The sequence below is a fragment of the Falco naumanni genome, chromosome 7 (genome assembly GCF_017639655.2).
Source record: "Falco naumanni isolate bFalNau1 chromosome 7, bFalNau1.pat, whole genome shotgun sequence".
NCBI lineage: Eukaryota > Metazoa > Chordata > Aves > Falconiformes > Falconidae > Falco > Falco naumanni.
The window spans coordinates 49,038,868-49,065,814 of record NC_054060.1 but is presented as its reverse complement, the minus strand read 5'-3'; the positions used below and the strand labels follow the sequence as shown (position 1 = coordinate 49,065,814).

General features: G+C 38.5%; 1 protein-coding gene across 2 annotated transcripts in view; it reads left to right on the top strand.

The window, feature by feature from the left end:
- Positions 1-26,947, top strand: part of PDHX (pyruvate dehydrogenase complex component X) — a 47,274-nt gene that overhangs the window by 5,724 nt on the left and 14,603 nt on the right. For both annotated transcript variants that reach the window (XM_040599657.1, XM_040599658.1), the window contains 5 exons: positions 4,049-4,132; positions 11,433-11,533; positions 19,364-19,569; positions 20,974-21,072; positions 26,235-26,418. In XM_040599657.1, the coding sequence (XP_040455591.1) occupies positions 4,049-4,132; positions 11,433-11,533; positions 19,364-19,569; positions 20,974-21,072; positions 26,235-26,418 (674 nt within the window). The remainder of the gene's footprint in view (positions 1-4,048; positions 4,133-11,432; positions 11,534-19,363; positions 19,570-20,973; positions 21,073-26,234; positions 26,419-26,947) is intronic.

The window sequence follows — 26,947 nt, the reverse complement described above, 5'->3', positions numbered from 1 at the left end:
AAGGCTGCTAGGTTGGTGAGGCAGGCCTTGCCCTTGGTGAAGCCATGCTGGCTGTCTCGAATCACCTCCCTGTTCTCCATGTGCTGTAGCACAGCTCCTAGGAGGGTCTGTTTCATGATCTTCCCAGGCACAGAGGTGCGGCCGATAGGTCGGTAGTTCCCAGGGTCCTCCTTTCTACCCTTTTTAAAAATGGCTGCGATGTTTCCCTTTTTCCAGTGACCAGGGACTTCACCTGGCTGCCATGACTTTTTAAATACCATGGAGGGTGGCTTGGCAGCTACATCAGCCGATTCTCTCAGGACTCTATGGGACCCAGCAAGATGCATGCTAGAGTTACCTGTGTTGAGGTTCCTCGGGTGGTCACAAACCTGATCTCTTACAGTAGGAGGGACTTTGCTCCCCGAGTCACTGCCATGAGGTCCTTCTGCTAGTTGGGTGTGGGAAGAGAGTTTAAATAGTAATGGAAATAATGAAAATAGTTTTTCCATTATTTCTATGTAATGTCTTTCACTCTACCTAATCTCTGAAATATTTATGGTTGAATACCTACATTCTTTTACAAGAGTAGTGATTTATTCTTTCATAATTCTATTGCAATGAGAAAGACAAGGTCAGATGTATTGGATGTATTAACATTAATGAATTACAGAATGTAGGTGGACAGTTTTAATTCCTTTAAATCATTGTGTATTAGTTGAAGTTTCACTTCTGTCTTTGTGTTCTCTGAAATCTTAACCATGGTAACTCTTAGGACTTGGAAGTAAAGATAAGAGGCATTCTTACTCTAGGTGACACATGCTTTTCAGCTCAAAATTCTAGGGTTTTTTTTTCCTTCACCTTCCAAATAATGGGGGGGAAGGATTAATTTCTAAGGTTTTAAAGCTGTTCATGATTACTCTAAGCAATACAGCAACTGGGAGAAATGTGGTATTGTTGCCTATTGAATGATAATAAGCCTTAATGGTGAGCATTAGAGACAAGGGAATATGAAGTAGAATTGATTCTTGCTGTTGTATACAACGTACTTTCTATGTTTCTGTTTCTGTTCTTTAACTGAATACAGATTCAGATTGAAAAGTTAAAGAAAGAACCTCAAAAATCTTTCAAGTGCTGGAAAATGACTCTTAAAAATAGTATCTGAATAAAGATATGTTTATTCAGCCTTTTAACTATCCTTAAAAGGTCAAAAAGATAGTATCTTTTGTATTACAAGCTGTATGTCAGATTACTACTTTGATATACTGGATCAAATAGCAAGAGATGTAGTGTACTATGAAGCCAGGGAATGTGCTGCATCACAAACCCTGTCCTCAGAAGAATCCCTCTTAACATGGCATGCAGCTTGCTGCTGGGCAGTGCCAGTTCCTTCTATGTATGGGTTTACTAAACAAATTTAGTCAACTGGGAGACTGAAGTGATGGGCTAGCTAGCTGTGTTTAGTACATGGTGTTGTAGGGCCAGAGTGGTTGTGATGTTGTGTTGCTTAAATACGTTGGACTTCTCAGATATTTTTATTTTGCTTGTCAAAGGGAAGAAAAGGGTAAGAATTTACCTGGTCTATATATATAGACACTCACTGATGAGAAGAATCTCTGTAATGAGAAATCTTTCAAGCTTTTTAACAGGCATAAGATACAATCACTGAAACTTGAAATTAGGCAATTTCATTCTGCAAAGTAGATAGTTTCCTAGCAGAAAGGATAAATAAGCATTGGAAAAGTTTATCAGTGAAAAAGGTAGATCATCAGTGTCTGGAGTACTAGGATCAGGGGAGCTTTATTAATTTAAAATATATTATTTAATCTGCCATCTAGAAAAAATTCCACAGCCTGCAGCAAAGAGGAGGAGGACAGGAGAAAGGGGGATGTAGTGTTCGTGGTGGATTCTGACAAGACCAACTGTCATGGTTTAATCCTGGCCTGTAACTAAGCACCACACGGAGCCACTCACTCACTCACTCCCCCCACAGTGGGATGGGGGAGAGGATCAGAAGAGTAAAAGCGAGAAAGCTTGTGGGTTGAGATAAAGACAGTTTAATAGGTAAAGCAAAAGCTGTGCACGCAAGCAAAACCAAGGAATTCATTCACCACTTCCCATCAGTAGGCAGGTGTTCACTCATCTCCAGGAAAGCTGAGCTCCATCACATGTAACAGTTACTTGGGAAAACAAGCACCATAATGGTAAATGTCCCTCCCACCTCCTTCTTTTTCCATTAGCTTATATCTACTCAGCATGACATCATATGGTATGGAATATCCCTTTGGCTAGTTTGGGTCATCTGTCCTGGCTGTGTCCCTTCCCAATTTCTTGTGCCCCTCCAGCCCTCTCGCTGGCAGGGCCTGAGAAACTGAAAAGTCCTTGACTTAGTATGACCATTACCCAGCAACAACAAAAAGCATCGGTGTGTTATCAACATTGTTCTCACACTAAATCCAAAACACAGCACTGCACCAGCTACTAGGAAGAAAATTAACTCTGTCCCAGGCAAAACTGGACACCAACCAAACTTCTGGTCTAGGAATTCAGGACTCTGAATTCCCATTTCTTTTTTTTTTAATGCTTGAGCTTTGGGGAATGGAATTACACAGTTTGCCTTGCATGCTCTTAATTCTGCAGTTCAGCATTAAGACAGAGGTTATAATCAAGATATAAGTATCTAGCCTTTGGCTAAAAGCTGGAAAGCATTCTAGCAATTGTCTAGATATGTTCCGCACATTTACACCCCACTCTGTCCTCACACATGCATACCCATGACTAGAAGCCTGAGGATGGATAAAGTACACTGAGGCAGAAGAGAAGATGCCAGCCTGGTTGGTACTCTGGTCATACATTCATAATCATACTGCTGGTACACTGCATTACCATAGTTTTTCTTCCTAGTTAACACTACTGAGGAATTTGTGGGTGGAGTTACACTATGCTCTGTAGCACATCATGGTTCATCAACAAGGAACGTATCAATAACTGTCACCCAATTTCTTGTGATTGCAGCAATTTCAGCCTATCTTGAGCACTGAGATAGCTGTGCGTGCATGTGTCTGTGTGTTCTCTCCTCTGGGCTTATACCTGACAAGTCTTATGCTCAGACTTCCTTCCTGCCCGGCAAGCAGGAAATGAGAGGACAAGTCTTTGAGACTCATCTCATTCACTTCTGTGACAGACTGCGGCACAGTGTTTTATTCAAGGTTTTGCTCAATGACCCTAACAGGGCAGAAGCAAGCGTATGCAGGATCATGTGTGGAAATCCCCCCAAAATGGAAATGTGGTTTGGTTTAGTACATATGTCCCTGATACGCAAGAGTCAGGGTGCGATAGCTGGCAGCTTTAAAAGTTATGGCATGTCAGGGGCAAGGGGGGAATAAAAAATTAAAATCACAGCTCCATGCTAGCTGCTCTTCCCCCCCCCCCCCCCCCCCCCCCCCCGCCCCCCAATGTATATTTGTATTTTATAGCTGCTTTTTCGTTCTACACATGGTGGCTTGTGTGTAGTTAGTGCTCTAACCAAGTTGTAGATTTTTTTCTGTTTACATTTCTGTTGGGCAGAAGGTATGTAACTCTATTTCGCTTGCATCCGTTGTAGGATTGTTCAGTAGATCAGGCTGAACTGAGAGGGTACTTGAAATACTACTTTATGTATTTTTAATAATGGACTAAGACTTGGTTGTGGAGAAAGTTTCCATTAAAAATTAATTGAATCAAAGCTGAAGCAGTGTGAGTATATAAAGTCATCTTCATCAAAGCAAAAGTTTCTATATATATTTTTACTTAAGGTAGAGTTTAGTTTGCTTAATGCTTTGTATTATTTATGACTTAATACAATAGCTCCTGTTCCCTCTGTAACATAGAGGTTCTATATTTAGTGCCTTGTTTTCCTTGGTGCTCTTGGGAGTGCATACTTTTCATAAGAAAAGAGCATCATAGTGAATCTTTTGTTCAAAAGTGCATAAATCTGAAAGACAGTTACTTCCATTTGTGTTAAGCAGTTGACTGAGAAAGTAAGTGTACTGAAAAAATATTTAGTCTAGATAATTATGTGTTTGTTTTACAGGTACACCTGGTATTAAAGTTCTCATGCCTGCACTTTCTCCTACAATGGAAGAAGGAAACATTGTGAAATGGTTAAAAAAGGAAGGTAAGATAGCATTTTCTATGGCCATGTTTGTAATTCTTCAGCTATACAAATCTATTCTTACAGAATAAGATCATTCTTTCTGTTTTAGTATTTTGAAGCAAAATGTTTGGTATATGGATGCTGTCTTCCTGAACAATACTCACTTTGAAATTGTTTGTTCTTGAAATGTTTTTCCTTTAGTTCCCTTTCAAAAGGTTGCATCAGTCATATTTTTGAAAAGCTTCCATTAGGCTGTTCGAGGCTGTGAGTGTGTGTGTGTTGTTTTTAATTCCCAGTGTTGTCATACAGACCAGTAACTTTGGAAAGCTGAGAGCCTTTGACTTCAGGGAAGGTCTCTGTTTCATTATTCCACTACATTACAGAGGTGTTTTTATAGTTTTATTCAGCACTTAAATATCTAAGCAATAGTCTACAATTAAAGCTGATAGAAAAATGTAAATTACTTTCATAACCCAAATTGCAAATGGGGCAATCTCTTTCCAAGAAAAAAAACACCCCAAAATAAAACCCAAACTACTCCTCCAAAAAAAGCCTAACAACCTTGGTTATCTTAGGTTCTCTGTGCTCTGACAACTGAAAAGCAATGTACTTCTGTTAAAATACATTGGAGCAGCTAGAGAAATAGTCTGGGTGTATGTTCTCACTTCACATAGTTTATATGTAAATGAAAAATGATCTGCAGAAGAATCAGCAGTCCCTGTTCTGCCAGGAAATCCTTCTCCCCTCTCCTCCTATCCTTCCCCCTCTCCAATTTAATACTAAACCTGTGTTTTTACTGTAGTTTTGGATTCCAGGTAGCATTTGTCCATTGGTATAGGATGCGTTGTGGAGTTTTAGATGACTGTAGGAATATATCTTGTTCTCAAACATTTTTACATTTGTTAAAGAGATGAATGTGTTTGGAGAAAAGAAAATCTCTTAAAGCATATTATCTTTGAGAGACACAATTTGGTGAGCTAAATGTGTGTTTTGACTATTCTGCCTAAATAAGCCATTTCCTTTGGCTAGTCTTCTAAGTGTTCATACAGCCTCCATCATTGTGCTGCTGGAGTACTTTGCTTTTATATATTTTGAATACATTTTGAGAGGTGGCCAGAAAGCAGCTTGTTGCTCCAGTACTGGACATGACCTTTTGCTTGTAAAGCTTCTAGTAAGAATTTCTGCAGAATTTGCTAGGAAATATGGCAGCATGTCTGTAGAAAGCAGTTCTTGAAACTTGAAGCTTCAGTGAGTCAAGTATCAAGTCAAAGATTATACAGAAAGGAAGGAACAATCCAAAGTCCTTTTTCTATTCATTAGTTGTCAATAACTGTAAATAACAATAACATAAAAAATGAACAGTAGTCTGCTTTGCAGTAAATATAACATTCAAAATTGCAAGAGAAAGCACAGAAGAGAGCACGATAGGAATTGAAGTAGATTCCAGTTGACGCCACAACATAAATGAATCAATTTCATTATGAAAAGGTCTTAAGACGTAACATCTATACAATGGTTTTTCTCAGTCTTTCCACTACACTTCCACCCTATTACAAAAGGAGAAAAAGAAGCTCCTATGTTAGTTAAGTTAAAATAAAAAATATTTTAGGATTTCTATTGCTCTACTTTCTATTTAGAAACAAGACCAAAACTGAATCACAGGATCACAGAATGTTCAGGCTTGGAAGGGACCTCTGGAGATCATCTAGTCCAACCCCCTGCTAAAGCAGGTTCACCTAGAGACTGTTGCAGAGAGTCATGTCCAGGCAAGTTTTGAATGTCTCCAGAGAAGGACACTCCACAGCCTCTCTGGGCAGCCTGTTCCAGTGCTCTGTCACCCTCAAAGTAAAGAAGGTCTTCCTCGTATTCAGAAGGAACTTCTTGTGTTGCAGCCCATTGCCCCTTGTCCTGTGGCTGGGCACTACTGAAAAGAGCCTGGCCCCATCCTCTTGACACTCACCCTTCAGATATTTGTAGACATCGATAAGATCCCCTCTCAGTCTTCTCTTCTCCAGGCTACACAGGCCCAGCTCTCTCAGCCTTTCCTCACAAGGGAGATGCTCCAGTCCCCTCAGCATCTTTGCAGCCCTCTGCTGGACCCCCTCCCGTGGTTTCCTGTATCTCTTGAACTGGGGAGCCCACAACTGGACACGGCACTCCAGATGTGGCTCCACCAGGGCAGAGCAGAGGGGGAGGATCACCTCCCTTGACCTGCTGGCCACACTGCTTCTAATGCACCCCAGGGTCCCACTGGCCGTCTTGGCCACAGGGCTCACTGCTGGCTCATGGGCAACTTGCTGCCCACCAGCACTCCCAGGTCCTTCTCGGCAGAGCTGCCTCCCAGGAGGTCAGTCCCCAGCCTGTGCTGGTGTGTGGGGGGTTGTTCCTCCCCAGGTGCAGGACCTTACACTTGCCTTCATTGAACTTTGTGAGGTTCCTCTCTGCCCAGCTCTCCAGCCTGCCCAGGTCTCGCTGAATGGCAGCGCAGCCTTCTGGTGGGTCAGCCGCTCCTCCCAGTTCTGTATCAGCAAACTTGCTGAGGGCACATTCTGTCCCCTCATCCAGGGCACTGATGAGTAAGTTGAACCGGATTGGACCCAGCACTGTCCCCTGGTGAACACCACTAGCTAAAGGCCTCCAGCTGGATTCTGCCATTGATCACAACCCTCTGAGCTCTGCCATTCAGCCAGTTCTCAGTCCCCCTCACTGTCCACTCATCTAGTCCACACTTCCTGAGTTTTTGTATGAGTATGTTATGGGAGACAGTGTCAAAAGCCTTGCTGAGGTCAAGGTAGGCCACATCCACCGCTCTCCCCTTGTCTGCCCGGCCAGTCATTCCATCATAGAAGGCTATCAGGCTGGTCAGGCATGATTTCCCCTTGGTGAATCCACACTGGCTGTTCCTGATGACCTTCTTTTCCTCTGCATGCTTAGAGATGACCTCCAGGATGAGCTGTTCCATCACCTTTCCAGGGGTGGAGGTGAGGTTCATGGCCTGTAGTTTCCTGGGTCGTCCTTCTTGCCCTTTTTGACTACTGAACTCCTCGGGCACCTCTCCTGTTCTCCATGACCTTTCCCAGATGTTGGAGGGTGATTTGGCAATAACATCTGCCAGCTCCCTCAGCACTTGGGGGTGCATCCCATCGGGGCTCACGGATTTGTGGGTGTCAGGTTTGCTTAAGTGATCTCTAACATGATCCTCCTTGACCAAGGGGAAGTTCTCCTTTTTCCAGATTTCCTCTTTTGCCTCCACGGTCTGGGGAACCAGAGGGCCGGCCTTGGCAGTGAAGACTGAAGCAAAGGTGGCATTCAGAAACTCCTCCTCTGTGTCCTTTGTCACCAGGGCACCCACCACATTCAGCAGTGGGCCCACATTTTCCCTAGTCATACTCTTCCTGCTGATGTAATTAAATAAGCTTTTTTTTTTGTTGTCCTTGACCTCCCTTTCCAGATTTAATTCTAAATGGAGCTTAGCTTTCCTCATCACCTCCCTGCATGTTCTGATAACATCCTTGTATTTCTCCCCCAAGTGGCCTGTCCCTTTTTCCACATCCCATAAACTTCCTTCTTCTGTTTGATTTCTGCCAGAATCTCCTTACTCATCCATGCAGGGCTCCTGCTTGGTTTCTTACTCATGAGGATGCACCTATCTTGAGCTTGAGTGATATTTGGCATGTCTGTGACTGTAATTAGTTCCTATGTATATTTTTTTCCTCTGGCAGTCTGGAAAATAATCATAATAAAAATGTGAAGATAAATTTTGAAGAAAAAAACCAATGTGATTTAATGCTTATACCCCTTCTGTCTGCAAGGGATGCTCATAACTGCATAATCCTCCAGTGACTTGGCCATCTAAATGTAGTGGCATTACTGGATATAAATGTTTGATAATCTCATATCTAAGAAAATAAATATTTTAAAGCAATTGGAAGAAGCAAGCTGATGATGGCATATGAAATGTTTTTCCCACTGTATAACCAGCAGAGGTCAGTAGAATGCTATTATGATTTTTCTGCTCTTTGTGTAAATGTCAAATGTTTTCATTTTGTGGTCTGGTTTCAGTACTGCAGAAGGAAAAATGCTGAACTTAGTTGACAGCTTTACTATTTCCTTCTCATTGTTAATGCAGTTTTGTATTGATTCCTGTGGGTAATAAAGTAATTCTCATAAAAATAAACTGTGTTTCTAAAAACTTTTATTTATTATGTATGAATTTAATGTTGATGAAAGATGATAGACTGATGGCCCAGGAGACTGAAATCCTGTTGTTATTGTGGGCAGGAAGCGGAATAAGCAACAGTGCTAGCAGTTTCCTCATGCAGTACATCTTTGCCACCTTCTGAAACATCACCTCCAGGGACTTCTCAGTCAGATTCCAGAGGGTCTTTATGCTCAGACAGCTTTGATTTGATTTGCAGAGTACATCAAGGAATGCACTTTGTGTCTTGTGATTTGGATACTTGTCTGTCAGTAATCGAACAGAGCATGTAGGCTTTTGAATGCCAGTTGGATGTTATCTAGAGGGATACTTGGCTTCGGTAGAGATCCTAATCATTCAGCCTATCTGTAAGAACTCAACCACTTTAAAAAAATGAACCAAACAAGCAAACCCCACTCACGATTTTTCAAGGGCGTTATATGTAATCTCTGAGAGCTGGCATTCATGCAACTTATGTTGCAAATACTGTTCTCTCATTAGAAAGTGTAAGAGCAAAGATGTGCTCTGCAAAAGTGTTCTTTCCAGTGTTATCTATTGGGAAAGCTGATTTATAATTGACATCAAAATGCACATCATTTAGGAGCTGTCACAAATTTTGCAATGTCTAATGAAAATAATGATGATCCTTTCCATTGCATTTTGGTACTGAAACACATGAAATTTTTGAATGCTGCTATGAAGTATTCTTAAAATTGCATTTAATCAATTGCATTCCAAACTTGGGCCCATTTATTCGCTGCAGCAGTGAAAGGAAAACAAAAATAGTAGTGGAAAAGTGGTTTACCCAGTTCTCTGAAGACTTTTCCTCTTGCCTTCCTGTCCTGGATTTGACTGGGACAGAGTTAATTTTCTTCCTAGTAGCTGGTGCAGTTCTGTGTTTTGGATTTAGTGTGAGAATAATGTTGATAACACACTGATGTTTTTAGTTGTTGCTGGGTAATGTTTCTACTGAGTCAAGGACTTTTCAGTTTTATGGGCCCTTCCAGTGAGAGGGCTGGGGGGACACAAGAAGTTGTGAGGGGACACAGCCAGGACAGCTGACCCAGACTAGTCAAAGGGTTATTCCATACCATATGATGTCATGGTCAGTACGTAAACTAGGGCAATGTAGTTGGAGGGGTGCAGGTTGCTGCTTGGGGACTGGGTGGGCATCGGTCAGTGGGTGGTGAGCAGTTGTATTGTGCATCACTTGGACGTTTTTTTTTTTCCCTTGAATTTTGTTTCTCTACCTCTTTCTGTTATCATTTTCTTTACAGTTATTATTATTAGTATCAGTAGTATACTTTATTTCAATTATTAAACTGTCTTTATCTCAGCCGGTGGGTTTTACCTTTTCCAATTCTGCTCCCCATCCACCAGGGGCCAGGGGGAGTGAGCAAGAGGCTGCTGGTACTTAGTTGCCAGCTGGGGCTAAACCACGACACTTCCCCAGCGTAAGGGAATCCTATAGCTTTCTGTGAACAGCCTCACGTATCCAAGTTAAGAGATGTGTCATATGTGACAAAGACATGGATAAAGGTACTTGGTTTGACTGGCTTGCACTGTTGGAGTTACAGCTGCAGGTTGCTTAGCACTGAGATTTCTATTTAATGGTGCAGAACACACACAGTCTGATTACAGGTTGGGAGAAGAGACTAATTAAGACAGAGTTAAGCTCCTTTCTGCTTGCCTGTCTTAGCTCTTTAGGTTAAAGAATTTGCCCAACAGTTTGATTTCTTAACATCTGTAAAGTACTTACCTAATGGTCTGATACATGGGCTACTTGAATTAATGATCTAATGGAATTAAAACAATGGTATAGAGCCTGGAATTTTCACTTCCTGTTATATAAAATGTTTATACTCTAGTTATTGCAAAGTACAGTGTGGCAATTAGATTATTAAATTAAAAAGATCAGGTCCTAGTTTGTGTAATCCCCTGCCAAGTTCCATCATAGGAACATTTTTGACTATGGCCAACATTAAAATAGAAATTACATTGAAAAATGTTGAGGTAGTCAAATGTTTTGGCCTCCAACAAAATAGGATAACCTTTTCCTTACAGAGCACTGAAAAATAGGGACAATACATATAAGCCTAACGCATGATTACAACTTTTACGTGAAATAAAATTTTAATATTTCCCCAGTACCAGAAATGCTGCAATGTTATTACCTGTCTAAGCATTTAATTTAATTCCTGATATCACTCTGTTGTGCTTAAGCATGAGAATAAACCTAGTGCAGTTAATTTCCTGTATTTAGGTAAGAGATAAACACTTCTTATTAAATAAGTATTTCCTGTTTCAGGACTCCCAGAATTAGAAGGGGAAAATGAAGTGTTGTGTGATGCTTGTGATCTCTGCAGTAGCGAACAATGGAAACATTCAAAACTTAGTCACTTACATAATTTTAAGCCATAGATGTTCCTATTATGGAACTTGGCAGGGGAGTACAAAAAGTAGTACCTGATTTTTTTAAGTTAATAAATAATTTATGTTAGTAAAGATATTATAAATTGATCTGTTGAAAGAATCCATATCCATAATGTCTTTATCATGAGCTAGCAGATATAGATACACTTGAAAAGCAAAGGAAGAGTATACTTCAAATTTAATCATAGATTTGTGTGATGTAGTAAAAGCAGTTTCTAACAGTTGTGCATATTTTTAGTTCACGAAGATAAGTATGTTTCTAATACACCTTTTTAACTATATAGGAGATCGCGGAAACAAACTTGCAGACATGCTTTCCAAAGAGATTAAAGTTCCTTAGGTTTTTACTTGAGTATCTTTAATAGTGTGGATACAAACTAGAGAACTCTGGTACTTAGTTGAAGATGTTGCCTGTGCCATTGTCTTTAATAGCTTGCTTTGACTCATGGCTAGTAATGAATATGGAAGGCTCAGGGTTTTATTCATTGTAGTGTTACTGAGTGGTGGTGTTCTGGAAATAATAAAAAAAAAGTGTTTGTGCTTCTTCCTTTTGGAAAACCTACTGTAAACATAAGTATTTGGAATATCTTAAATGTTCTGGTGCAGCAGTTTGTGTCTCTGAATCTTAGTGTTTTTATTTGGAAATGAAAGTTTAGGCTAAGTATTTTTAAGTTTTGTTATATTTTGCAGGTGAAACAGTGAATGCTGGAGATGCCTTGTGTGAAATTGAGACAGACAAAGCGGTGATTACCATGGAATCAAGTGATGATGGCATATTGGCTAAAATACTGGTAGGGATTCTGCCTTTCTGAGTAGGATGATATAACTTCTCTTCAGACTGTCATTTAGCATATTGCCTAGTTTAGATAGCTAGATTTCCTTCTGCTCAGTTTTCAGAATAATGTACTTGCATTCCTAGTGAGAAATAATTGCTCTATTTATAATTTTATACATGTACCAGGCTACTGGTACATGATTCTATATTTATTTAATGGATTTTCAGTTAAGCTGATTGATTGGGGGGTTTTGTATGTTTTGCACCTTATGAATTATGGCCATGCAATATTGCTGTTTATGATGTCTTACTCTGAGTTACAAAAAACCAAGTTACAATCAGTTTACTGGAATGTGGAATTTTGAATGATACTTTACCCAGGATATGTGATATCCATGCTAGATTATCTTGTGCTGGCCATTGAAGATGGAACATTATACAAGATGGGCTGACACAGAGTATGATTCTTAGAATTTTTAACTTCCTGTATTCTTAAAGTTAGATTGATTAGGCTTAATATAAAGAATGAGAACTGGCATGAGTGAAGTTATCTGAACATCATTTTGGTTTAGTTATGTGTATGTGCATATATAACTGTGATAATGCTAGGGTTTTTTTTACTTCCTTGTTGATGTTTGGATTTAAATCCTGTTCTGTAGGAAGATGAAAGTAGTAACAACTGGACTACAGAGATCAGGATGAAGGACCTGTGGACTGGCTCAGTATTAGATCAAACTTGAAATTTAGACAAAGTATGTAAATATCTATAATAAAAAACAAGAAAGAATTTGAAAAACAGGATGTTACAGTTAAGAAAACGTGGCCTTGGAAGAAGGACTAGACACCATAAATATATCAAACTGGGACACAAGAACCAGCCAAACAGAAAATTAGTTGACCTGTGTGTGAACTATCCTAATTAGCATACTAAAATATCCACCCTTGAACAAAGAAAGCTCCTTAATAACAAAGCCCCCTCCCCACAGAACGTGTGGTGAAAAAAAGAGCACTGTACCTTTAAATGGCGATGAGGCTCTGAAGAACCAATGAGACTTAAGTGTGTCTAAACATAATTGTAAACGATTGTTCGAAGTCTATAAAATGTTTTACTATGTGTTAAGAGAGATGCTAGCTTTGTGGATTTACCACCTAGCATCCATCTCTGTGCAGACCTGCAATACGTGGTATCTCGGCCCTTGTGTGAGACTGGCTCTTGCACACTGGGTAACGAACTCTGCTTGTGAGTCAACAAACTTAGTTCTAACCCTGCATTGCTTGAGGTCTGCTTGTAAATCTTGTGCTATTCTGTACATAGTATATTCTAAAAAGACAAGTCAAATTTTGTATCTTTTTGTCACGTAATGGGTGTGAGTCTGATGCGTGGCCAGAGTGGGAAAGCCTTCCTGTTGAATCATGAGGTTCAGAAAGGATCCCCTTGCTTTCTAAACTCATTCACAGAGAGGAGTCTAGGTTTGGCTAGATCCAATCCTAGTCTCAGACCTGGTCAGCAGTTTAGATCTAGAGGATACAGCCACTCTTCAGAGTCAAGTTTGCCTGTCAGATCCCTCTCAAGGACTTTCACTGAAAGAGTTTTACAAAGTTGAAAAAAACCCAGATGATTTATTAAGGCAACAGATAACAACAAATTTGGAATTGCTGTTGATAAATGCACTTACTGCAACAATCGGGCTCAAGTTAAAAGTTCAGCACTTTAGTTAACAGTACTGTCCTGGGTAACGTCAGAGGTGCAAGTCTTACCAGAGAGGTGTCCCTGCTTGGCAGGGGTGGGCAGGCCAAAGATTTCAAATAATCCATACCTCTTCTGGAAAAACATTTGTTCTCTATGCATTTTAGATCCATGTGATCATAGCTTTTGGTCAATAAATAACTATAAGGTGTCTGAAACTTTTCTAACTCTACTAAGTACTTTAAATCCCTTTGTGGAGATGATAAGCCATTATTTCAGTCATGCTTCTTAACAACTCCATGAAAGTGTTGGACTTCTAAAAAGATGTGACTATTTTAACACTAAACAAAGTCTTATCAGATGCTGCCCTGCAAATGTTACTTCATGTACTTGCACTTGTTAATGACACTATTTAAAGCCTGGTGATACTCAGTCAAAATTGAGAAGTATTTATGAAGAGAGATACCATCATCTGAAAAATGATATAAGCATGAAATTTAATGTCTGTTTCCTTGATATTTGCTTTGTACCTTGATGTTTAGTATGCTCCACTGTTTCACTGTGTTTAATACAATCATTTCACAATCAAGTTAAGTTTATGTAGAAAGTGGGAAGAATTAAAAATTGGAGGGGCTGGCTTTCCACAGAAATCTTATGCTGTTTCTGATGGTTGTAGTTATTAAATTTTGTTGTGACCACAGGTGTCACTAGTAAAATTTCCTCAGAAGACATTGCCAGTTTTGGTCTTAGCGCTTAGCTATATTTGTAGTTCTAAGAAGGGTAGATATTGACTTAGTTAACTGCAAAAACCTGGAAGATAATCCAGAATATCAGTGTGATCAGAGTGGATAAAAAGGTGTGAAATATAGCAGTGCAAGGTGCTGAGTCAAGGAGCTATAGATAGAAGTAGGTTAGAAAAGCATAAGTTATTGATTACTGCAGCTTCCTGCATTGACAGCAGCTCAAAGTTACCTAGACAATTTGCTGACAGAGACTCTTTACATGCTGTTGACACCATCCTATATTTGCATTTAGAAAAAAATATTTCCTCAGTCATCAAAAGTAAATAATTGTACAAAAGTAAACTGTGGTTTTTATTCTCTTGATGCGGTAGCCACAAATGGCAGCTGATAACTATTCCATTTATCACAATCATTTATGTACTGGAAGACTCTTACGTATCTCTCAAGTATTCTCTTTTGCAAGCTTGAAAAAGCTTGAATTCTTCAACCTCCAAAGGATTGTTTTCAAAATTATTTTGTTCTGTTATAATCCTTCAAGTTCTTTTTAACAATTTCTCTTGGAAGTATGGTACTCTAAACTGGATTAAATATTCTATCTGAAGCTGTATCAGGACTTTATAGTGAAATACTTCTCAAGTATTTAATGGAATATTTCCCAAATGAAATATGCTATGCTTCTATGACCCACCCTTTTTTGCAGCAGTATCTATATTGACTCATGTTTAGCCAGTAATCCTGTGTAATCTTGGAGCCTTTTCTGCTCAACTAAAACAGTGTTATTCTACTAACAGTCCTGTAATCATTAAGAACTAAGATTGCACTCTAAAAGAAAATGCTGTTGAAGACAAACTTTTATAGTAAGTATGTAATTTGGTCAGGGAGGTCTCATCTAGGGAATATCTACACAAGAGGAATGAATTGCATAATTATATATAGGCATACTGGTATTAGTTGCAATCTAGCTATTAGGAAACAACAGAATGGGCATAGGTGGAAACTAGTTCCTGGAGCCATTAATGTGCAAGAGAAAATTCTGCACAAAACTCAGGCACAGTGAGACATGATTCTGCTGCTATTGGAAAAGCTATTTTGGTTGGTATATTACGTTGCCCATCTTTGCTACAGTTGCATTTTCTTACAACAGCGGGTATTCCCATAGTTACACTTCACCAAAAAAAGGGAGACTAATTTCCTGTGTGGCAATGTTTAAGAAAGTGATGATCTGTTTAGTATCTTCCTTTTTTTGTATAAGCAAAGGGAACATCCTTTGCAAAAATGAAAGCATCAAAATAGATGAGGGGCTGGGTTGGGAGGAGAGGTGATGTAATATGGAACTCGTCTGCAAGTGAAGTCTATCAGGGCTTAAAAGAAATTGTCATTAGTGTTTAATTTCTACAGGATAACTTGCATTTTAAACACTAGTTTATATAAACAAGTAAGAGTTTTGTAAATCTTTTTTTAATTTACATTGCTAAATACTAGTTTTTCCCAGATGTTCAAGTTTTTTGTAGCACCTTGAAACTTCTGAGATTTTCTGTCCAACTGTGGAGCAACACATCTTATAAGTTTCAGATAATCTATTCTGCTATCCCTGGACAAAACGTCACATCAGACATATTCTTAAATGTGGTTTTAGTCTCCATAAAGTTATTTTAATATTTGCTGGATGAGCAATGCTTTCACTATTTTTAATTCTCTCTTCTTCAGTTATGAATGTTTCTGAAAATTATTTTGCATCCAATTTTCTTGACAAAAATTTATGTAACCTTTAATTATTTTTTTTAATATGAAGTGCCTATTCTGCATTTACAGATGCTGCTCTGTTAGGTCGTGAAGAGGAGATATGGGGATTGTCTTTGTCAATAGTATTGAAAAGTGATTCCTAGAGATACATTAAAAAATGAATAGCAGACTCCAATATTGATTTTTAAATTTAAATTTTCTCTAATAGTAATCATGATTATTACAAATAGCATTAGTATTTCAGAAACTGTGTTTTTGCTGTTTCCTGTCTTGTATTCCAAATTCCCAGATTTCTTTCTGTGTATTGCTGTTGTGGCACATTTTTTGATAGATGAAAACCAGAATCCTCAGCAACTGTGTGATATCAGTATCACAGAGCAGTGATACTCAGCCTTAGCCAACATATCGACATCATCCAGTAACAATCATATGCCCAGAACTGAGCTTGAGAAGGAGATGTCAGGAGGTGGAAAGTAATTATAATGTCTTTCAGATTAAGGGGAGAGAGGCAGCTTTATTGGAGTAAATGGAATAGGTCATTATACATGCCCAGTCTTTAATGGATTCTTTTAATCCTCTCTTTTGGAATCTAGAAATGGTAGACATATTAGAGTACAGAATAGGTACACAAATAAGCTTTTATTCCAGTCTCCTAAAAAGTACAGAAGAAACCTGATGTTTTGGAAACTGAAATAGTAGGGGAGCAATAAGATCAGAATTTTCTGGGTTTTTTCCCCCCCCTAGCTCAAGTACGATACTTAGTAGTCTTTCTGCAGTATAGTGTGGGTGTTTCTGCACTATATTGGGTTTTCAGTAGATGTTTGTGTGGGGTTTATAACATTAAGCTGTCTCCCTGTTTGTGGACAGGGAGATGATTTCTTATTGACTGTCCTTTCAAAGGCCACTCAAAAGTTTCAGATGTGATGTAGTTGGTGAGAAATTAAGAATGTTTAATGCATCTGAGTTATCAGCACCTGGCTGAAGTTTACTCACTTTCTAAAAGAAGTGGGGCAATAATTTTATGGTCTTTGATGCCAACTGCAATTCTGCACCATCTTGACTGAGTTCAGTATGGAAAACTGAATCAAATAAACACACTATTTGCCTAACATTTTGGTTTTTACCTTTTAAAGATGGAATGTTCATTACGTTAAATGAATTAAACTTCTGTAACCCTTCTTGTTTTTCCTTGACTGTATGGTTTAAGAAAGAGCAGGCTTAACAGTAAAATATATATCATGCATATATTCCTTTTCTGTCTGAACAGGTCTTTTAATGACCACATCTGATTGAGTGTAATGCAATAAAAATGCAAAGAAAAAGTTAAATGACTGAATGAAAGTATTAGAAGGGTAATTTCAGAATGGTGATTATTCTTTCAGTAGTGCTGCTTCTTAAATTAACACTGACTTTTTTTGACTAAAATACTTACTAGTTCAATTTGGACCAAAACCCGATGATGAATGATTGTTTAAGAACTGGATTTAGTATCCATTACCATTTTCTCATTCATTACCTAAACAAGAATTTGTATGAACTGAAATGACATTGTGTAAAGCTTCCACTGCAGAGTGAGCCAGTGTAAGTTCCATCCACCTTTCTTCCAAGGTGTGGCATCACCAGCGCCAAGTACAAGGGGACAACCACTCCCCTTGCCCTGCTGGCCACATTGTTTCAGATACAAGCCAGGATGCTGTTGGGTTCTCGGCCACCTGGGCACACTGCTGGCCCACGTTCAGCCGGCCGTCAGCCAGCACCCCCAGGCCCTTTTCCCCCAGGCACTTTCCAGCCGCTCTGCCCCCAGCCCGTAGCGCTGTGTGGGGCTGCTGTGACCCACGTGCAGGACCCGGCACTGAGCCTTGTTGAACCTGGTACAACCGGCCTCGGCCCACGGGTCCAGCCTGTCCGGATGCCCCTGCAGAGCCTGCCTGCCCTCCAGCAGGTCAACACTCCCTCCCAACTCGCTGTCACCTGCAAATTTACTGAGGGTGCACACAACTCCTTCGTCCCCATTGTTGATAAAAGATACTAAACAGAGCTGGCCCCAGCACTGAGCCCTGGGGAGCACCACTTGTGACCGGGCACCAGCTGGGTGTAGCTCCATCCACCACCACTCCTTGGGCCCGGCCGTCCAGCAGCTTTTTACCCAGCGCAGAGTGCACCCGCCCAAGCCGTGAGCAGCCAGTGTCTCCAGGGAAAGCTGTGGGAGATGGTGCCAAAGGCTTTACTAAGGTCCAGCAGGCAACACCCACAGCCTTAGATGTCCATAGATGCAGTGCTTGGCGACATGGTTTAGGGATGGACTTGACAGTCCTGGATTAATGGTTACTGGTTAACAATTGGACTTGATGATCTCAAAGGCCTTTTCCAACCTAAATGATTCTGATTCTGTCAGTGTAGTTAACAGTGTGCAGAGAGCAGCCTTATAGTGTTGTAGTATTTGCATCTGCCTAGTACAGTCTTTACAGCATTCTGTTTTATTTATTTAGGATTTAAGTGCCTAGAAAACCAGTTAAGGTAGTAAGAACAGTGTGATACTTGGTACTGTGTATGTTTTTATTTTTTGTGCCTGTCTTTGGCTTTTCAAATGACAGTGATTTTCATTTTCTTGAGTAAAATACCAGTGTCGTAGATATGTCCCAGTTCCATTGAGGCAAATGTATGTGCATTGTGGCTTTATATAAGGAAATATTTCCTTTGTTATGAAATCAACCCTATCTGGGCTGGTGCAGTCTTAGTTGTATTTGACTAAATGTGATCCTAAAGGTGTCTCTTTATATTTGGCCTGATGCCCTGGAAATGTTACTGCTTTTGAGTACATGAAGAGTTGTACTTCTGCAACCAATTCAGTGACTGTAGGAGTAGCCCTTCATTAAATTGTTAACATAACTGCCTTTATCTGAAGCATCACAGAGATGTTTTAGACTGTGATACATTTTCGTTTTACAAGAAACATGTAGAATAGATTGGCTTTGTCTAGTCTAATTAGATTATATTAGATTTATCTTTCTGTAGACTTCTGTTCAGATGATCTTTGAAACAGAGATTTACATACCATATAAGCGCTATTGCTTTCTTGATGGACAGACTTGTTATTTGGCACCAGTTATGTTAAAAGACACAGAGGTGAAAGTTAGTGGGAAGTGAATGTTACATTTTTCAAAAAGAAGTAATGAGGCACTGATGTTGTGCATTTTTGGTCTCTTTTTGTTCCCTTAGACTCTGAATTTACAAGTTTGTGTTCTAAAAAGTCAGACTGTTAGATACAGGGTAGATACCTCAAAGTGCATCTGCTGAATGTGTCCAGCAAACTTTTCAGGCTCTGTTCGCAAAGATTAGGGATCCACTTTTGGTTTCAGTAGGTTATGTGTCTTTGGAGGTACTCAGTAGTCTGTAACTTGCTTGCTTTGATTTCTGAATGTTAACTTCAGATGTATGGGATTTTGAGGCATAAGTTAATATTCCTCTCCTTATAATAGCCATTGTAATTAACTTCAGCCATGAGTCATCTTATTAATAGTGGGAATAAAATGGGATATATTTTCTTGATGAAGTGTCATTAATATGCCTGAAATTGTCACATCTACCATCTGCAGTCATATTAATCTAGACAGCACAATATGTAACCTAATGTTCCCATTTTCACCTAAATGAAATGTTCACCTAAATTTAGGTGGCAGAAGGAAGCAAAAATGTACGCTTGGGCTCACTAATTGGTCTACTGGTAGAGGAAGGACAGGACTGGAAGCAAGTTGAAATACCATCTGATGGTAGTGATCCATCTTCTCTAGCTCCACCAGCACCTGCGCTTACCTCAGCTCCTGCAGGTCCTTCAGTTTCAGCTCCTCCTAAACTGGAACATCAGCCTGGAAAATTGCAGTAAGTTTCTGTGTGTGTTATGAAATGGAACTCTTACTTAGGTCAGTAGAGCTGAACTAAGAAGAATCTTTTGTCCCTTTTTACCTAGGATTAAGCTGTTTAAGAGGGTGTTTCAGTATGTGTAAAGTAATAAAGCTTGCCTGCCCGGAATATTTCTTTTCTTGTAAGCCAGTTAGTCAATTTGAACAACATAGTTTTAGTAGAGCACTTTCTATGGATGTGCTTTTATTCTGACATACAATTGCTTTATGAAGGATTTTAAGCTTAGATTAGGAAGAAGTTGTGTTTATATATGATGGACACTAATGCTTATGCAGCAGATGCTTAGTTTAACTATAACTTGTTTTCTATTTCTTTTTAAGGAGAAAAAATAAACAAATGGCATAGTCCAAAACTTTTCCAAGCTCTTGCACTTTTGATATTAAAAACATTTTCTTCTTTCGTGATTTTCATAACATTGGAATGCAAAAAACTCAAAACTGTAGGTTTATGTGTCTTTGTTAGTTTTGTTTTGGTTTGATCTGTTAGAGTACTTGAAGCATTGCAGACATCTGAAATCTCTTCTGTGCGTGTTTACCCTTTATTTCAGAAAGCAAATAACGCTAAGGTGGTACACTGGGTGCTCTGTAGCTATGTACTGAATTTCGTGGTTGGTCACTGTTTCTGTTTCCAGGCAGAAATGTTACTATTTGAGCATACCCCATCTAGGTCAGGATGGCAGGTACAGGTTGACTAGTATTACAGTACATCTTAGGTATACACTGCCTAAAAGGTTTGAGTGTGGGAAGGCTTAGTATTTAGTCTTCTAAAGCATATACTGAAGTATGCAGCTGCATCTATATGGCTTTTGCTTTCCAAAAAAATAGCCGTTTTACTGAATCAATCCTATAAAATAAAATTGAAGCTAGTGCAAATGTAATATTATAATTAAAATTAAGCTGCATAATGATGCAATTATAGCTAGCCAAATAAATAAATGAGCTGAGCAACCCACTTGTCTGAGCTCCTAAAACTCATTTTTTTAGTTACTATAACAAGGTGGTCTTAAAAAAAATGTATTTTGTTCTTCACTGATGACCCTTTTCCAGAAGAATCCACAAGTACATTGCATCACTGCTGTAAGAGGAAAGTTTGGAGATGAATTTTCCACTCTTTAATTTGATCCGTTTAAGGGTTGCTACTGTGTTTTTAAATTGAACTTCGCATTAAAGCTTGATGAAGGGGCACAGTGTGACTGCAGTGTCAAGATCACTGTGCAGGATCTGCCTTATTGCAGAACTCTCTTCTTTCCCAGCTGTTGCTTCGGCATTAGAGCATATATTGTGTAGTTTCTCTTGATACACATTAAATGGAGTAAGTTAATCTTATTGTTTAAATAGTTTATTTTTCTCACCATTTTTTTAGGGTTCGCTTAAGTCCTGCAGCTCGCAACATTCTGGCAACGCATGGTCTAGATCCAAGCAATGTTACACCTTCTGGGCCTCGAGGAATCTTCACTAAAGAGTATGTAGATATTTCAGTAAAGCTACAACCTCATATTCCCTTATTTCTTCCTTTGAACCTAGAGCAATCTTCATGAACTTGGAACATCCATTTATTTAAAAAAACAACTTTTTGTTCTAGTTTTTTCTTTGGGGTAATGGTTTAGTTATATTTGAAAAACCTGTTGAGAAGATATGGAGAATATACTAGGAAATACTGTAAGAATTCTTAATTAAAAAAAAATATATTTTTTTGTTTTTATATCCCAACTGAGCTGCATGGTACTGCTGTCACATTTCCTGCAGCTCAGCCTGATGGTCACTCTCAACTCCTAGGTACCACAGTTAGCTACCTTTGTGCATCTCAAGAATTTTTCTACTTGGAGATACATTCAGAGCCAAAATAAAATACCAGTGGCCTGTTTTCTTCAACTACTTTTCTTTGGCAAGTTCAAGTCATTTGGTTCTTTCACTTAAGTTCAATTATGAAGTCTGTTGGGATTTAATTTGTTCCTTTTTTTGTTAGACTGGGGAGAGCAATGAAGTGTAATGGTAAGAACCCCAGAGTTCTGCTTTTCTCCCATCTTTTTTTTTTTTCCCTCCATCTTTGATTTGAAGATTGTTTGTTTACGAACCTGTGGTTTGTTTTGGTCAGGCTTCTAGTAGTTTACTATACTTTGAGTATTTTGATGTAATGATTGGCACTCTAGCCGTGGAGTGAGGAACTTGCGTATAAAATTGTGTTGTAGATCTAGAGCCCTTAGCTTTGAAATGGTGCATTATCTTCACATTAGTATGTTATTGGAGGGAGAGATTTTGGCAGGAATACTTATTTTTGTTCTCGGTGAACTAGCCACTGTAATTCTAGTTCCACTCAAAGACAACCAGGTAAGTGTAACTTGGAATTGAACCAAGAGAAGCAGACAGCGTCTGCTGGTTTTTTTCAAAACTCTTTTTCCTGTGGTCTTCAGCTGAGTTGAGGTAAGGTAAGGAGTTGAACGGAGATAATATCCTATGTAACAGCAAATTATCAGAGATAGTTTTTTCTTAATTATATGTGTAATGGTAATTTATGGCGTGTTACTAAGCTATGGCATGTGGAAACCCTCTAGGACTTTAGGACTCCAGCTGCCAAATTAACATTCCCTAGTTGTCATGGAGATGTAGCGAAGATTTTTCTGCAGCTATGAGAATTATCTAACAAAATCTTTTTTCAAAACTGCTTTCTTCTGTACAAAAGATTCGACTTTGAAATGTCAGTTTAAGATACAGACTGTGGTTTTTTTAACCATTCTTTTGAAATGATGTTAATCTTTCAGATGCCTGCAGGCTCTGCTGTTATGTTCAATTCAAAATGAAATGTTTGCAGATTTTTGCAAAGCTGCTACAGATATTCAGGGAAATACTTCTTTTGCTAACTTGAGATTACTGTTAGAATACATGCCATGCTTCACAGCTTAGTGACTCATGGTCTCTTTTCCAAGTAGATGAGTGATTGATTCTTTCAAGGGAGTCTTGCAAGTTCACTTTTCACTTTCAGACTCTGAGTTTCCTTATTGAACAGGGCTCATGCTCACCAGGTAACAAGAAACAAACACAGAAAGTGAGTTATGTAAGTAAGCAACATTCTTTTCCCCCAACTTTCTATCTTTAAATTCAATTTACTGTAAAACTTTTAACAGCAATAGGAGCTTTTACTTAATAATTTTCTCTCTTAAAATCTACTGCCTTAGTAGGGCAATACTTCATTTCTCTTATGTGTCTGTGCAAGGCTGAATTACTGTTGTCTTCTTCCTACTTGCTTTTTTTTTTCTGGAGTGGCAGCTCTTTTTTTTTTTTTTTAAAGCAATATCCTCTGCTTTCTTTAGATATATACTAGGAAATTGATGTGTCAGTACAAAGTAACTCACAACTTCTGTCAGAGATTGCACCATGCTAGTCAAACAGCTCAGACACTGTGTTTGGGAGAGCTATGTTAAAATTGTTGATTGTTTCAGACTACTTCTGCCCTTTCTTGTCTTATTTACTAGTGATCTAGGGATTTATAAATGTAATCATAAAAAGGAGGGGGGCATAGTTACCAATAATAACTGTGTTTTTGTGAGGCCACGTTCCTCCTATCTGTACCTTCCTACCAGCTGTCACTAGGTTGGTGTGATCTGGGATCTCGGAGCTGCTCAGTCATTTGCATTTTCAGCTTATAAATAAGGCACAGCGCACACATGTAGTGCTGGTTTTCCAGAGAGTCGTTTCATGTGTATCTATTGAATACAAACTTACAGTGGGATCTATGCTGTGTGCAAACATACAACAAATTGCTTCCAAAGCTGCCATTATGAAGGAATGAGTTCCTTCTGTAACGTTGATAGTGCAGTAAGTCTGATACCTAGAAGTTTCTGATGTGTAACATTCTCTGCTCACCTTTTTCCTTCTTCTAGGAATCTTCTATGAATTGAGTAATGAGATGTTCAGGTGAAGGGGGATTGAGACAATTTAGTAACAATAACTGCCACCAGAGGAAGATAGTGTCCATCTGTGCACCTCCTTTTGCACTGTTGAATCTTTAGTGATTTTTAGGTGTGTGTATAACCTCTAACTTGCCCATTTCAAGCAAAGCTTATTTTGAGCACAGAATTACTTTCCCTATTCTTGGATTTTGGCTGACATGAAGTGGAAAGACTATATACACTTCTGTAGCAGTGGTAAAGTAAAGTGTAACAGAGTTGCCAGAATCTGCAGACTTCTAATAGTAACAGTTTGGTAATGCATATTTTTGTGTGATAAATGTTCACGAAACTCAGGTATCTGTTCTGGGGAGAGGACTGCTCTCTTTCATGTTTGTTATCTCTCTTTCATCTTTTTCCTTTACTATCCTGTGTTGACAGAGGTTTGTAGAGTAGTTGCAAAGATGTTTCCAACCCTTTGTTTTCCAGTTCAAGTAAAATATCTATTTGCCTGACTTGCACTGAAATCTGTTTAATTGGGTTTGCTGTGGTGCCTCCTCCAACTCTACCTGTATTCGGGCTTGTAATCTTGTACCCATGACAGTCGTGTCATTGCTGTACCAATTTTTCTTACTCAGTTAAATCATGTGCAATTTGGGGGGGGGGGGGGGAGGGAGGATTATATGTATGTGTAACAAATATATATATACTATATGAATATATATGAAATACAATTTATATATATATTATATTTATATCTCATAATCACACATTAGTATCAGTTTTAAAAGCTCCTAAGTGAATCTTCTACTCTAAAAATAAGCCTTTTTTTGGCAATACATTTTTTAGTTAACACACTAAAAGCCAGCAAAATTATTAAAGCATTTTGACTTGGCTATGGTAGGTAAGACCATCTGATTTTTGGTATTTGCATAATACATAGAAGAAATTTTACAGCATTTCCTTAGCTTTAAAACATATAATAAGCTATAAAAGCTTTATTTTATGTATTACAGAATATAATGAGCAGATGGTCTGTCTTACAGCTGCCAAATTAAAACCCTTAAGTAATTTTTGGTAGCTTCTAATATGTTAACTAGGAAAGTTGCATTAGGTCATGCAATTACTTTTTTTTTTTTTGCCTCAAATTGTAATGTTAGGACATAATTTTCATTCAATGAAATCTAGTTTTTCCCCTGATAATAGAAGTTACGTTAAACACTAATCAATTTTTTTTTAAAAAAACAGATTTTGGCTAACATGTTAATTTGGAGAAACAAGTAACAATTTTAATAACAGATTTACATCCTGAACTCATTCATTTTTCTAAACTTTAATGTAGTTTGGTAAAGTATGTATTGAAGCTAAAAAAACATTGAAGCAAGTCAGCAGTCAGTAGAAGGCATTATATAGACCATACAGAGCTTTTCAGTTTTCAGTTCTTGGTTCTGGAGTACTACTTTGTTAGGAAGAACTAAGAACACATAATGTTCTGAGATTTTGTCCTTTCTACAAAAATACAATAACACAAACTATTGACTCACTCAAGCAGTAATATAAAGAAATTGGATAGCTTTGTTCTTTAGTTTTTATGGCTTATGTTTTGAAACCATAGGATGGTTCTTAGTAGTGTGATTTTTGCATTTATTTTTAATTTCCTCTGTCAGTTTATGTAATAAAACTGTGTATGTAAGCTTTTATGTACATGCTGTGGTGATGTCTTCGCAAAGTAATAAGAGATTTATCTAGGGTGTATAATACAGACTTTTGTTGTCGCATCTGGAACATAAAGAGAGGAGATCTATGACCGATACAGGTATTTTAACAAGTTGCTAGTATAGGTGCAGTTACAACTGCAAAAGAGAGATTTTACTATAGCTTATTTCCCTTGCATTTGGCAGTGGTAGTGTAAATGCAGTCTCTTTCTGTTTAGCCTCATAGGTGCTAATGTTTAGCATGTTGCTTTATAAATACAATGCATCTAGAGTGGATGTAGTATTACAGCTTCAAGATGAGAGTTTACTTAGCCTGTTGCACTATGCCCACAAAAGGGAAGTTTTGTGGTGGGAGCTGTATCAGTATAAAGACCCTGGGAGAATGCTTACAGAGTAAATGAAGTTCAACCATACCTCAGACTGTTAGATGTTACTCAGTTTTTGGCTTTGGTTCTTTAGTGTGGTGCTGTCTTTCAAGTGGCATATGAAGAAGTATGGACTTGTATACTATCTACAGATGTTTGTGCATATTTATGTCAAAAGGGTACAGAGAAATCAATGATAAATGTACCACTCAGTTTTCTGGGAGCACTAATTAATTACATTAAATTCAAATGATTACACATGTAACAGATGAAACAGCTTTTATTTGAGACTTTATAGCTGAAGTAAGTGTACTGTATCTTATTTAGAAGAATTGTTAGTGCAATTCACAAATTACCTTGTACACTCACAATTAGTGATGATGGATGTTATGCTTCTCTAACGCAAATATTTTCTGTTACTCCACATTCAAGCCCTTTCATTCACAGAAGTTAATGAGAATTTACCAAAAAAGGTTATCATAAGAGACACAAAATTTGTATCAGTTAATAATAATCATCTTCTTAATGTTTAGTTTGACGACAGAAATTTAAATGCACAAAAGCGGCTAATTGATTAAACTAAGTGATGGAATAGTAATACTTTGGAAATTTTTGAAATAGTTTCTTTGTCGTCAGTATTTCACTGTGTTTAATCACCAGGGATGCTCTCAAACTTCTGCAAGAGAAGCAGAAGGGCAAACCCAGTGAATTGAAACCTGTGGTTTCTCCAGCTCCTCCACAGCCTACCACAGTGCCTTCTGCTTCGCAAACAACAGCTGTGACTTCTGCTTATCCAAGGCCAGCATTTCCTCCAATTTCCACACCAGGACAACCTGCTGCACTGGTAAGGCTTCTATTACATCCCCAATGTTGCTACAGCTAAATATTGCCATGGCTACTAAAGCAGCTATGTGAGATTTCCAGAACTGGAGAGATGAAGGGAACTAAGGCCAGCCAGATGCCAAGCCCAGTCATGTGCAGTTTTTACTAAGTTTGAGTGATTTTAAAGCAGTGTAATTCAAACTGCAGAGCTCTTGAAATTATAGTGTGTGCACTACTTTGTGTAACTTGCATATTGAAGCCATGAAAGAATTTACATTGCAGGCCTTGGAAAGGGGAAAGTCAGAGAGGCAGCAGTTTTGTTTCAGTCCCCAAACAAGAAGATGCCAATATTTTGGATGGCAACAATACATCCTTTCCTTTAAACCCTGCAGGATCAATATATGTTTCCAAAGTTGGAGAAACTTTAATCCTGATGTATTTTTACTGTACTTCATTTGTTTGCTTTCCTGCAATATAAGTATATATGAATGTCCATTGTTGAGTTGTCCAGAAGCGAGGAAGGAAAGTGGTTGCTTTGAAGAGTAATTTTG